At 38.6% G+C, this 13,962-nt stretch overlaps 1 protein-coding gene across 10 annotated transcripts in view; it reads left to right on the top strand.

The window, feature by feature from the left end:
- Unc5d (unc-5 netrin receptor D) overlaps positions 1–9,954 on the top strand; it is a 528,179-nt gene extending 518,225 nt beyond the window's left edge. For all 10 annotated transcript variants that reach the window (XM_074054658.1, XM_074054656.1, XM_074054655.1 and 7 more), the window contains one exon: positions 3,689–9,954. In XM_074054658.1, coding sequence (XP_073910759.1) covers positions 3,689–3,893 — 205 coding nt within the window. In that variant the 3' untranslated portion in view covers positions 3,894–9,954. The remainder of the gene's footprint in view (positions 1–3,688) is intronic.
- Positions 9,955–13,962: the final 4,008 nt, after the last annotated feature.

The following is a 13,962-nucleotide window of genomic DNA, read 5'->3' as shown; positions in this document are numbered from 1 at the left end:
CTGGTTCCTGTACTCATTTTTTGCTGTGGGGAAACTGGTTTCCCTGTTTTTTCTGTCTTCCCGTCATTGTCCTTGGTGTTGTTACTGTCCCTGTACTGTGTGTAATTAAGTATTTTCTAGCTTGTAATAATAACAATGGTAATATTGAGAATGGAAGAGTGAGCTGAGATGGAAAGCAAGAAGTTAAAGAAAAGGGGAAAACAAATACACAGACAAGAGGGAGAAAGCAGAACAAGGTATCAGACAAGAGAGTTTCAAAGGTATAAACAGGGAGTGTTAGTGTACTAACCGACAGTAAGCTGAACAGACATTAGAGAGACAGAGAGAGGATTGAAAATCAAAGATAAAAAAAATAAAAAATAAGTAAATGAAAGTAATATCTATATATAAAAATGAATTAAAATAAAATGGAAAATAGAAAATTAAAAAAAAAAAAAAAAAGACCAAAAAACTTCCAAGTTTATATGCACTGCAGTTTCAGTCTTAATAATTTGGGTGTCCGTCTCAATCTCCAGTCCTGGAGTTGGTGCCTCAGATGTTGTTCTGTAGTTGTCTCATCAAAGGGTATGCATAAAGTAGAACAAAACTACACACTCACACACACACACACACACACACACACACACACACAAAAGCCCCACCAAGTGTTCCCAGTTCAAATGCAATACAGTTTCAGTAAGTTTTTCGGCTTGCAGGTATAATTCGGTTGTTCTCTCATCAAAGGTAGGGAGAAAAAGAAAAAAAAGCATCTGGAGGCAGTTCTGAGAGTGGTATCTGCAACTGTGGCTTGCCTGCCTGCTGCTCTCAGCCTGTAGCTGGCTGCGTTATTTATGCAGATCTCTGGGGTGAGCTAGCACTCACCTGGTCCCACAGGCTTTGTTTGCTCAGAGTTCTCCTGTGCGGGAGCCCCTGCTACAGGCTTTCCCCTTTCCAAGCACTGGGAAAGGTGACACTGCCCCGTGTTGTCAGGCCTGCGTGTTTTATTTACAGTTCTTGTGGGAGGTGGGTCTTCCCCCCTCTCCTCTGAAGTTTTCCTCCCACTGCCACTTTCAGCAGCTTTCCTGCTCCTGCTTACTGGGCAGTGCTGCTGCTCCTGCCGGCCGCCATGTTTGTTTACAGTTCACGTGGGAAGTGGGTCTTCTCTGCTCTCCTGTGGAGTTTTCCTCCCTCCGCCACTCTCACAATCTTCCCCGTTCCTGGTTGCTGGTCACGCCCCGCTTCCGCCAGAGGCTCTCTGGCCCCCTGGGCTTGTTTATTTACAGTCCCAGGAAGGATTCCCTTCCCCCAATCTTCAGCGCTCAGGGCGCCCCACCCTCTTTCCAGCGTGTCTTAACTGTTCATATTGCTTATTACTCAGTTTCTCTTTTTTTCCCGGGTGGAGGTCAGTCTGTCCAGGGGGCTATGCTGCTCTGGCCCAGGCTTGTCTGTGGGGCTACCGCGGTACCACGAAGCTCACCTGGTCCGCGTCTTCCCACGCCATATGGGCACCGGCCACTGGTGGCCCCGGGGGCACTCCTCGTTTCTCCGTTTAACGTGAAGTGGAGATTCTCTGCACCGGCTGGAGATGTGGAGGGGTCAAAGTTATGCCTTTTCTCAGTGATTATGCCTGCAAAGTGTGTCTCCAGTGTCTCTCCAAGATTTCACTATAGGAGGGTCGCTTTCTGCTTCCTACCTCTAGCCGCCATCTTGGAATCCCCCTCTGTGGACCTTTCTGAGTGCCTCTTTCCTGACTAATCCTTCAGTTTGTGTCCTGCCTGAATGGTAGTGAGGGTGTTTGTGGGGAGGTACAGCAACTTCGCCACAAACATCTACACACCAGGAAGAAATGCAATATTCAAAACAAAATTCTTAAATAAAAGGAACCAGATCCCTTCAATTACTCAAGCAGGGTTTGTTTGCCATTTCTTTTAAGGTGGAAATGAATACCATCTTTTCAAACATGGAAGGAAGGAAGGAAGGAAAGAAAAGATAAAAAGAAACTAAGGAAACATTCTTTTTCCTTTAAGGAGTGATATGGAGTGGAATGTAAATGTAGTACCCCCTTGGGAAAAAATAGCATTTTGTTGCTTGTAAGTGGGTATATACCATTAAAAGCTTGTCTCCTCTTCCAAGTGCTTCTCTATACAAATCTACTTCATGTGCTGGGTGTGGTAGTGGAAAGTGGTACTATCTTCAAAACAGGAACTGTTCTGCAAAATCTTTTCAACTCATCAGAATTTCACCAGGGGTGACATTTCTGTCCTTGCTATGAAAGTCCCTGTGAAAAACAGTGACCTTCAGTCCTTTGTGTTGTCATAGTCTTCTTCATAGCAAAGTTATTGTCCAAAAGGTTACCATTATTTCCTCTGAAGATACTATATCTTCTAAAAAAGGCTTGTAGAAATCAATTACTCAGCTAATGGATGTTAAATAAATACCTGTCATAGTATTATGATAAATGTTGTGGCAGATTCAGAAAATTACTACATATGATCCTTAGCTCTCAGATATTTGTGCTCAAATTGAGAAGACAAAGTTCACACACACACAGACACACACAAAATATATAAGCATCCTAGTCACATGAATATTTAATCACAGTGTAAAATCAACACAGTCAGGACATAAATCATTGTAAAGAAAAAAGAAATAAGAATTGAACCACACATTGTAGGAGTGTATGATTCTGGAAACCAGATCCAAGAAAGGAAGTGAGCTTCTTTAGGGAATAGAATATGGTAAATGAAAGCAAGTAGCAGCAGAGTATTACGCAAGTCAGGGTTAGGAGTTCAAGGAACAAAAGAAGACTAGATACGTGTGTGTGTGTGTGTGTGTGTGTGTGTGTGTGTGTGTGTGTGTGTGTGTGTCCATACCTACCTAGAGGCCAGACCAAGAAAGGGAGGCACTGAAAACAAGTAGCATAGATATCTTACAATTGAGGGAATAGAATGCTGCATATATATAAGATAGGTTTGGAGACAGAGCTCCGATGGTTTTGCTATGATTTTGGCCATAAAATGATTATGCAGAAGCAAAGTGAAGCTGATAAGTATGTCAGAAGGAAGAATCAACATAAGGGGAAGGATCAAAAACAAAAGTCCTAGTGTCAGAGGCTGAAAAAGGAGCTATGAACACTGAGATACTTGCAGTTAGAAAGGAGACCAATTTGGAGTCATGGAGATGATAATGATTTCTGATGCACTGATTTGTAGAGATGGAGGGGCTCTTGATTGGAACAACCCTAAGGACATTTACAGACATGTAACTAGCTCACATTAACTTTTAAGATTGAAGGTACAGACTTAGCATGGAGGAAGGAAAGAAGAACAAGAAAAAAAGAAAAACAAGATAAATCCTTGGTATTCCATATATTTACCAAGGGACAGAGATGTCACATATTTTTTGAGGGGAAAAGGGAGATTCTCTCTCTGTCTCTCTCTGTCTCTCTCTCTTTCACACACATGTACACACACACACACACACACACTATATATATATACAGGCACAAGTCAAGGAAGATGAGGACTAAGGCAAGACTTGGAAGATAAGAAGGCCACTAGTAACATTCCACAATGGTTGTTCCAGACCTGCTTATGGTGACTTTTCACCCTGTTGTAATAATACCTACTAAAGTTCATTTGAATTCCTTTAAGGTGATATTTCTTTGTTTCTATATGTTCATTTTTGTTTTCTGTTTAATTCTGTCTAGGAATTTATCTTATTTTGCTACACAAAGTAGCCCATCTGCTGTCATTTTGAACCTGTGGGAAGCTCGACATCAGCACGATGGTGACCTTGACTCTCTAGCCTGTGCCCTTGAAGAGATTGGGAGGACACATACAAAACTCTCAAACATTACGGAATCCCAGCTTGATGAAGCTGACTTCAACTACAGCAGGCAGAATGGACTCTAGTCTACTTCATCGCATGAGGCAGAGTGATGGCCAGCTTTGGGACATTTGCTTTAAATGGGAAAGAAAGAGGCAGCTTTCTGCCCAGTGGCATTTGGGGAATTCAGCCTGTATTTATAATCAGTGAGATTCCCTGGTTGAAGAAACTGAATTTAATATAGGGAAAACATGTTAACAGGGAAAGGCATAAGCTCTCTTAGACACAAGGGGGCTCTACTGTCTCCTCTGAATCCACATGCAGGTTAACATTGGATGCACTCCTCAGACTTGGAGTAGGAAGGGCACAGCGAGGGCATAACTAGATAGAGGTAGTAGTGAAGAGATGAGCTACAGTAAAACTGGAAAGACTGAGATTGATTAAGTGCATGTTTTGAAACAGGTTTTTAATGATGTGCCCCACAGGGTCAATTGATTCTGGTACCAGATTGTCAGAGTTTTCTACCAAATGGCACCTGGATGTCAGGAATCATTGTAAAAGTGGCTTTTAGAAATGAAACAGGGTTGCCAGCCCATTTGTATGACTTCACCAATGTCAAGGAGGGCATTTAGAATTTAGAATCTGGGTATATCACACCAGCACCAATTTCCTGTCTATACTAGCCACTTAATGGAGACAAGACTGAAAAGTGAGATTGACCACAAACTAGTTCTTTTAGTGTACCTCACCCTCATTTGTTTCAAAAGAACATAATTAGACTTTTCAATATGAAAATTTATTTCTTCTAACTCAACAAAGCAGGACTATCTCTGTTCCCATCTAAGCCACAAATCACAGAGTGCTATGAGAACACAGCTTATTCCATGATATGGAGACAGGTCAGGTCTAAGGACACATATGATCTGCAGATGACACAGGACTCAAATAAGCTGTAATTTTAGAAGGTGGGTGTTAATCCACTTCTCCAAAATTTTTGTTATAAGGGAATGATGAGTTTTATTGTGCTTTTCTATCCAGATTCTGGAAATGTTCTAACCTTTTGTTACTGTTATCATCACAATCTCTCTCAGTAGGGCTATAGAACATCCTCATTTAGCCTTCAGGAAGTTAGCAGATGGTCTTTGCTCTAAGTGATACCTGAGTTAGTAAACATGAGGAATTCCTCTACCACAAGGTCCCAGAAACCACACACTTTCATGGAGACCTCTGCTCTGATTGGCCAACCTCACCAAGTATGCTTTCTCCATAGAACCATTAACTCATGGCTATTATTTTATGATTCTTTTAAAAAAAAAAATGGAAGGCAATGATAGTGTAGAGAAATGAAATCCCCAGATAATTCATGACCTTCATCTTAACACTTCACTCCACCTTTTTTATCCTATTCAGTCATTTTTGACAAGAAATTCTGGTAGGTGAAAGATAAACAGTTATGCTCTATCTTCTGGTAGATATTTTCATTAGCTGTTCACAATCAGAACAACTAAATCAAGGATCTAGATTGACCACAAAGTAGCTAATCAGCTACTTAAGAGACTTGGTTACATTAGAATGAAAGTAGTCAGGGACTAGGAGAGGCAGGAATATTTGGCAACTGAGATGTGATCTATTTTTTTTTTTTTTTAAGTTTTTGGAGATCCCTTGTAAGAGAAAAAATATTGTGAATCTCCTCCCAAGTGGAAAAGACCTAAACACAGTCTAAACTTAGGATACCATGGAGAAGGCTCTGAAGAACTCTTGAACATATTGGCCATTTTCTCTAACTAATGTGTGGTACATATGGTCCCCTGTCTTAGACAGAAGGCCTTGCTACATGTACTTCAAAAGCATCTTGCTTTTATCAGGAACCAAAGGCTTATTACATAGAACAAACAAATCATCTTAGACTGCCCAACATATTTTCAAAATACCGTATCTGGATCAGGAAAGCACTGTGTGTGTGTGTGTGTGTGTGTGTGTGTGTGTGTGTGTGTGTGTGTGTGTGTGTGTGTGTGTGTGTTACTGGGGCTTACACTCAGGGCCTTCACCTTGAGCCACTCTGCCAGCCCTTTTTTGTGATGGATATTTTCAAGATAGGGTCTCATTTGTCTGGGCTGGCTTTGAACTGTGATCCTCCTGATCTCTGCCTCCTGAGTAGCTAGGATTTACAGGCGTGAGCCACCACCGCCAGCAGGAAAGCACTCTTTTCCTAGTGTGTTCATCGTGTTTATTCCTCCTAGGGAACAAGAGAGAGCATGAAAACATAAATCATTTGACATCACTGATACAGTTTTTGAGAGAAAGAGGTAGAAGTAGATGGTCAATCACTCACAATAAAGTGGAATGTTGATTGATTGGCATGGTTGGATGCAGAAGGAATCTGCATTGACTGCCGGGTAATTAACTGTTTCAAACACATTGTAGAGCTTATATTAATCTCCATTTTGGACGATTTCTGTTTTAAATCATCCTACACTATTTTTCCTCTTCCCTTCCATCGGCCTTATAATCAGTTCATTTTTTCTGTGAATCCACACATCCTTTGTCGATTTTTTTAATAGATCTTTTATATTTTAAAACAGATGAAAAATTTAAGTGAGTTTCTCTCACACCTATCTAGATTATTTTAAGATGAGATGAGAGTAATGTTGATCTTTGAATGTCTGCATTTTCCTCTCTTTTTTTTTTATTTTTTTTTCCTTGTTTGTTTTCTTTTGTTGGCCTGGGTTTATGAATACACTTGAACATCATATCACACACAGTGGTGTTAACATGATCCACCTAGGATTTCAGCCCAAGGTTCAATCATTCATCTTCACTTCATTTTGTCCCCTTCTTTGCATTTCTCTCTTATTTTTGTTAAGATGTCTCATAGGCATCTTATGAATATATAAAATTCTATAGTCATTATATGTCAGGATTGTGTAGTACCTTACAATGGAATTTCAAAGAGAACCCATGTTTGTGAGACTTATAGACCAAGGTGTGTATGTAGGGGGAAAAGATTGTAGGTTGCATAAGGTCTTAGCTCACACTTGAACTTGTGGTTTTCAGTGTGACTTAAACTTTTTCCATATAACACAACACAAATGCTTAGTCATCAGACTAAGCACTTAATTTGGAAATCTGTCCTACTACAAAATGAAGCCAAAATTAAAAGTGGCCTTAAATACTTAGTAGGTTACTTAAAACTACAGAATATCCCACATAATGCCAGATCTCTCTATGTTCAAAAACATTAAAGACTAATAGTTGCACTTTAAACATGATTTAAAATTTATGCCACCAAAATAGTACAATTCACAGCTTCACCAGACTGTAGTATCATAAAGTTAATTTACAGTCCCTACAGCATTGCTTGTGCAGTCTTACTGGTTTACATTAAAATCCTTTAAGCCAAAAGGAAGGTTGTTCTATGGATTTCAATGCAAACTTCATTACTGGTGCAGGAAGTCTCATAAAACTCAGATGTGCTCCCACAAAAAATTTTATTGGCCTTTTTGTAAGAGATGAAAAGGAGTCAACACAGTTCTCTTTAAAACAGGGGAACTTTCCCTTTTATTATTTTTATCTCAAACTGCAGAGGTGTTATCCTGTGCTGTGGTCCCTATATTTTTCCCTCAGTTCTCTTTGACAGGGAATATTAAATCATATCACTAACATGCGATTCTCTTTGTATTAAATGTTCTGGATTTATGTTCCTCGACAAAAGTCTCAACATCGGAATTGATAAGCAAAGGTAGAAAATTAAAATAGCATCATTGGGTTTAGATCATAGTCTCCACTTGCCGACTGCTGGCAAATCTACCTGTGAATTTCAAAATGTTATAAAACATCTTTCGATGTGCTTTTGTTTTTCCTTTTAGCCATTTTCTCTTCAATTTCTTAGTCTCTGCCCTCTGTAAATGTGTTGAACAATAGAGCTATCAGATGTGTTAAAGGTAATGTTCTCTGAGATCTTTGTTTCAGCTCTGTAAAGGTCACAGGAACCAGGAAGGAGCTGAGAAATGTCCTCTCTGGCCCACTGTGTGGCCCATTTTCATTATGTTTCCTCATGAAACATTGCAAAGTTTCAATCCTTAGTCACTCCCATTGACTGGACTACAGGTGACAGCCACAGCAAATGGGAGAGCAAAATGTTGACTTACAGATGGTGACAAAATTTTATTAGCCTTTTGGTGTTTGTTGCCATAGCACTGTATTTAAAAATTGATGCTTTCACCAAAAGCTGAATGGCCACTGTTTCCGTAGTTTCCACTGTTTTGTCTGCATAGAATTTTCCTGAACTACAAGCAAAAATGTATTTTGTCAAATGTCACAAGAGTGAAAATGTTACTAATCTTAGATGTGTTGCATATTTTGTGTTTTTCCTTTCCAACTCTCAAAAGCTGCAGTTACAAAGCTGTTTGGCTGTATTGACAGCATGTGGTGTTTTTTGCAAAAGCAATTCTAGGAGAGCCAGTGTCTACCATGGACTCCTCCCATCCCCACTTCAGGGTCATCAACAAAACTGAAATGGCAATTTGTATGCTATAATTTTTCAAAAGATGAAAGGGGATGGAAACCAGACCTGGCCATTAGTCACTAGTGTGTAGTAATGTGATCTGAAGTAGGAAATTTAACTCACATAGAATAATTGTGGTTTTTGAAGCAGCTACTCATTGCTTTTTCCTTTTGCTGTGAAGATCATGGATTTAGAATGTCTTCATGAGGTGGGCCTAAGACAATAACATTTAAGCTTTATGTCTTCAAACCCACACTCCATCTGAACCCAAAGATAAAAAGGCAGTAAGCTTCATGGATAGGCCTGAGCTTAAAAATTTCCTTGCCCCACCCCCAATTTTGAGTCCAGTAAGGGTCACACCTTCTGTACAGAATGTTATAGCTTGGAATTGTAGAATAGATCACTAAATTTGGCAATGTAGTTCTTTGCATGAACAGAAATATATGTCAAAATACTTTAACAAAATCCATGATTACCATGAAAATGCCTTTAATTCTCCTACCCCTAAAAAAAGCATTTCACTTACATTAAGTATTATTGATACCCAAATTCCAAAATGGGGTAGATTATACAATTCCATTAAAATTTAATATGTATAGGAGGTAAAGATTTAATTGTGGCTCTGGTGAATCATAAAAGAGGAGATGATATTGATGGGAATATATAAAAGGGACATCATGCCTTATGACCCCTTTACTGAAATACAGACATTACAATCAGAATTAGATCCAAAAATTCTAATCTCCAGGGTTCAACAATCATCAGAGAGAACTGAAAACCAAAATCAGAAACATTCATGAAAGCTCATCCTGGGTGCAGCCTGTTCCCACAGAAAAACTTCTTTATAAGAAGGTGAGAAAACACAAACTGTTGGAATGTGGAATGTTCCAGTCAGGAAAGTGATTTTCTGTTTTTCTAAACTGAAAGAAAGAGTTTCCATTCTTCATAATTGTATCTAATTAGTCCGTGCCCCTCAGTAAGTCTTGACCTAGAAATATTGCAAACATTAGCAGGTAGAGGAAAACTGGCTTCTCCTATCCCAAACTCAAAAAACATGAGTAGTTGTTTACCTCCATTTCTGTATGGAAGAATTTAAAACAGATTTCATTTTGTTCTGTTTATTTTGGGAAGGTACATGGGGGCGTTCTTTCAAGTGATTCATATATCAAACCCATACCACTCTCAACTTTTATTTGATGTGTTCAAAGCCAAAAAAAAATAATAATTCAAAAGCAGGGCTGAACACTAAATTCAACATGAAGCTGATGGAGCGAGCAAGCCAGAGAAAAGTTAGAATAAAGCATGGCCTTGGCTTCATACCACACTTTTTGTGCCTTGTATTATCAATGTAAATTCTGAATGTTGTACAGTAAATCCTTGGATGGACTTCTTAGAGAAGGCTGCACTGGCTTCTTTCTCAGCACATGTACATATTTATAAATATATATACATATATATTTGGTAATGCCAAACAGCTGTGTTATATTGTATTGAACAAAATGGACGGTTTGGATGTTTTATGTAGAGTTTGCAAAAAAAAAAAAATACTGGATGGTTACTGACTTTTCAAGATAAATGTACAGACGTAAATTACTGCATATCAGTTATTTATGAATAAAGAGTCTTTTATTGACATTTTAGGATACTTCATGAGTGGAACTTTGAAATCTCAATAAGAATCCCCTTCATATACCACCTGTCTCACCCTAGCAGGAGTTGAGATGTTCTCCACAAGGACAGCTTCCAATACCTGTTAATATAGCAAACCTAGTTTCTCACTCTGACCCCAAGAGTGAGATGATATGAGCTATGGAAAGCAAAGAGATTGTCTTCTAACATTCCCTCCCCACTTAAACACATGCACACCTTTCCTTGGGGTACAGTTTTAGATACTGAGGTAATCATAGCCACACCATAGCTGGGATACCTTCCACTTATTCCTCAAATGGGTTATTTTTAAGACTGTTTAGAACATTTTCTGCCTCTCCATGGGAAAATATTAAGAAAGTAAGTACAATGTTATACATTTCTATATATCCTGACTAATTGACTCTGTTTTATGCTTTTTTTTTTTTTTTTTTGCCAGCACTAGGGTTTGAACTCAGGGCCTCATGCTTGTTAGGCAAGCAGTTTTACCACTTGAGCCATTCCACCAGCCCTTTTTTTGTCATGAGTTTTTTTCGAGATAGGGTCTTGAAAACTATTTGTTCTGGGCTGCCTTTGAACCCTGATCCTCCTGATCACTATGTCCTGAGTAGCTAGGACTACAGGCATGAGCCACAGGCGCCCAACTTAAATGGTTTTTTAAATGCTGAGCACTCTTTCTGATCATCTAATCATAAGAACTTAGAGAAATATAATTTCCCCAAATGAACTAGGTCATTGTAATTTAAAAGAAGGTCAAAAATTGGTTTAAATCAGTATTTTTCTAAAGCTGCTTCAAAAAAAAAAAAAACATGAATTAGTATATGCGCACTCACACACAAGCACACACAAAGCCAAAATATTGGTTTCGTAGAAAGATAACAGGTTTTTTATTGTTTTAAAAACTAAGTTTGAATAACCTAGATTTCTGAAAACCTTCATGTGTATGACGGGTCTAATGCATATGATGAATCTCTAAAATGGGAATATTTGTAGCATTTCCTAAACATTTTGGACCACGTATTCCTTTTTCTTGGATCATCTTATGGAACTTCATTCATTAAGGACAGGAATGAATATCCACCAAGTGGCTGTGAGTAGTTCCAAAAGTTCTTTCTGACCACTTTAAAATTTAGACAGAGCTTTAAGGCTGATGAAAAATATTTAAATTATTGGCCTTCAACTCTGAGTCAAGAGATCAAATACCGTCAAATAGTAGGTGTTAAGAAAGAGGGAAGCTCATATGCGGACATTAGATCAAGGGCAAACACAACAAGGGGATTGGACTATGAGCACATGATAAAAGTGAGAGCACACAAGGGAGGGGTGAGGATAGGAAAGACACCTAAAAAACTAGCTAGCATTTGTTGCCCTTAACGCAGAGAAACTAAAGCAGATACCTTAAAAGCAACTGAGGCCAATAGGGAAAGGGGACCAGGAACTAGAGAAAAGGTTAGATCAAAAAGAATTAACCTAGAAGGTAACACACACGCACAGGAAATCAATGTGAGTCAATGCCCTGTATAGCTATCCTTATCTCAACCAGCAAAAACCCTTGTTCCTTCCTATTATTGCTTATACTCTCTCTACAACAAAATTAGAGATAAGGGCAAAATAGTTTCTGCTGGGTATTGAGGGGGTGGGGGGGAGAGGGAGGGGCGGGGTGGGTGGTAAGGGAGGGGGTGGGGCGGGGGGAGAAGTGACCCAAGCCTTGTATGCACATATGAGTAATAAAGAAAAGAAAGAAAGAGGGAAGTGCAGCTCATTCAGGAAGCCTAGAGGAAGAGTGCTAAGAGCAGCTTATGTTGAGAGAAGGAAAGTTACGTGGAGAAGTTACCACTCAACTCAGACTTAAAGATGAGCTGCTAATTTATCTACTTATATAATAACACTGTATAACAAAGTATAATCTGTAGCTTATTATAACCATCATGTATTACTCGTACAAATGTATAGGTCCTCATGATCTAAGCCGGATATGGCTGACCTCTGATGGGCTCATTCATGTGTCTGCAGGTAACTGAAGGATTGGCTGAGCTGTCTCTTAGTGACCAAGCTCCTTACATGAATTGGGCATTGGTTAGAACAACAGGACTGACTAAGCTCTGCTCCTTATGCCTTGTGGTCCAATCTGTTAGGCTGGGTGTGGCAACGACTGAGAAAGAGAAGTATGCAGAGTCTTTGGAATTCTAGCCTTGGAGCATCATCTTTTGTGCAATATTCTAATAGTCAATATAACTCACAAGATAAGCCCATTCAGGGGTAAGAAGTAGAATTCACCTCTTGATAGGGAATTGCTGAAAAATTACATTGCAGAGGACATGGATGCAAGAAAGCCTGGAGAATTGGGGCCACGGTTTTAATTTCTCCCTCAGAAATGAGGAAGACTTTGTCAGGCAAAAATAAAAGAGGAAGAGAATTCAAAGAAAAAGATTAGCATTGATAAATATATTAAGTATTTTGTTTAGATGAGGCTGCCATATTCCTCTTCATGCGTCTGGTCCTTATGACCCCTTGGGTTTTCTACAATAGCACATCCCGAGCTTCTATACTATTCCTGATCCCATGGTTAGCCACCTACGGGAAAAGCTGAGCTAGTCCCATTTACAGAGGTCTCTTCATGGTGAGACCTCTCAAAAGTAGTCTCTAAATACATTCCATACTCTAGGTGCTTTACATGGATTCACTCATGTAATTCTCTAGCAATCATTACTATTATTACCCTATTATAGAGTAACCAACACTATTATTAGTTCTATCCTGTAAGTAGGGAAACAGAAAAAGCATACTAATGTTCATTTTTAATCACTCGGTCAAGGCTACTGTTTATAGCATTTTTCAAATATTTTATCAACTAACTCCTACTTAATGAGCATGTAGTGACATCTCAAAGTTCACATTTGCAGATTTATTTTTTTCTGAAGATGCTTAAAAGATAAATTGTGTCCTCCGTCCTAAATTAATCTAGTCTAGATTGTCTTCAATTTCTGGTTTCTCATCTATCCACCCCATTTCTTTGCACTTTGCAATATTTCATATCTCTAAACATAAAAGCCCATAGTAACACTTTTAGCATTTTAAGTTTTGCCCAGGAATGCTTGATATAACCACATTTCTCTATAGCTCATTAGAATACATCCTTAATACTGATAGGAATGAGTAATAAATATTTTGCTAAACCTTATAAAGACTATCTCTTTAAAATAAAAAGCTGGAGGCATCTTTACAAGCAATTAAATGACTTGTGTCAAATAACCTTGCTCTCTCTAGACTAAGAGCAAAATTCAATTATCCTTTCTTTCAAGGGGATGTTGGATGTCTATCAATAAGATGTTATGCAGTCAAATGGAAAGAAACCAGACTAGGGAAAAAAAGGCACATATTCTAATCTGTGCTCTCATTCCCACCAGTGGAATCTCAGACAATTCATTTTACATTTTGAATCTTAGTTTCCACATCTGTAAAATCAGTGTCATTGATATCCTGTCCCACTTCCCATATACAGCTGAGGCAGAGATTGGATGAAAAAAACTTGGTATTCTAGTAAGTGTTATGCAGGTGTTTTTAAATTAGAATTGCACATTGACTGTCAATGTATAAACAAGAAATCAGAATTTAATTATTTTAGGCCAAATTGTTAGTAATACACACAAAAACTTTGAAGTGACCATGATTGTTTCTTGACATCCTCTCATCCCAGAGATGAGAGTACCCAGCGAAACAGAGACGGTTTCTTTTCCTAACACCATGTCCCTAAAACTCCAAATACTTTGAGAAAAACCCTCAATATATGTATGTTCTTAGCAATGTCATAAGTGAAAAATTATACAAAAATCCTAGAGTCAACTGTATATTTATTATCACTGGAAACGATGAATGTTGACACTTCCATTCTAAGCTCTTATGGGCCTAAGCTGACATTTCTTTTTACCATCCTTTAAATTCTAGGCAAACAAAGACACTCAATCCACCATTTAATTGTGCCTTCTGTTGTCTCTCTGCTTTTA

The sequence above is a fragment of the Castor canadensis genome, chromosome 14, assembly GCF_047511655.1.
Source record: "Castor canadensis chromosome 14, mCasCan1.hap1v2, whole genome shotgun sequence".
NCBI lineage: Eukaryota > Metazoa > Chordata > Mammalia > Rodentia > Castoridae > Castor > Castor canadensis.
The sequence above is the reverse complement of the archived record's forward strand: the minus strand, read 5'-3'. Positions and strand labels throughout refer to the sequence as shown.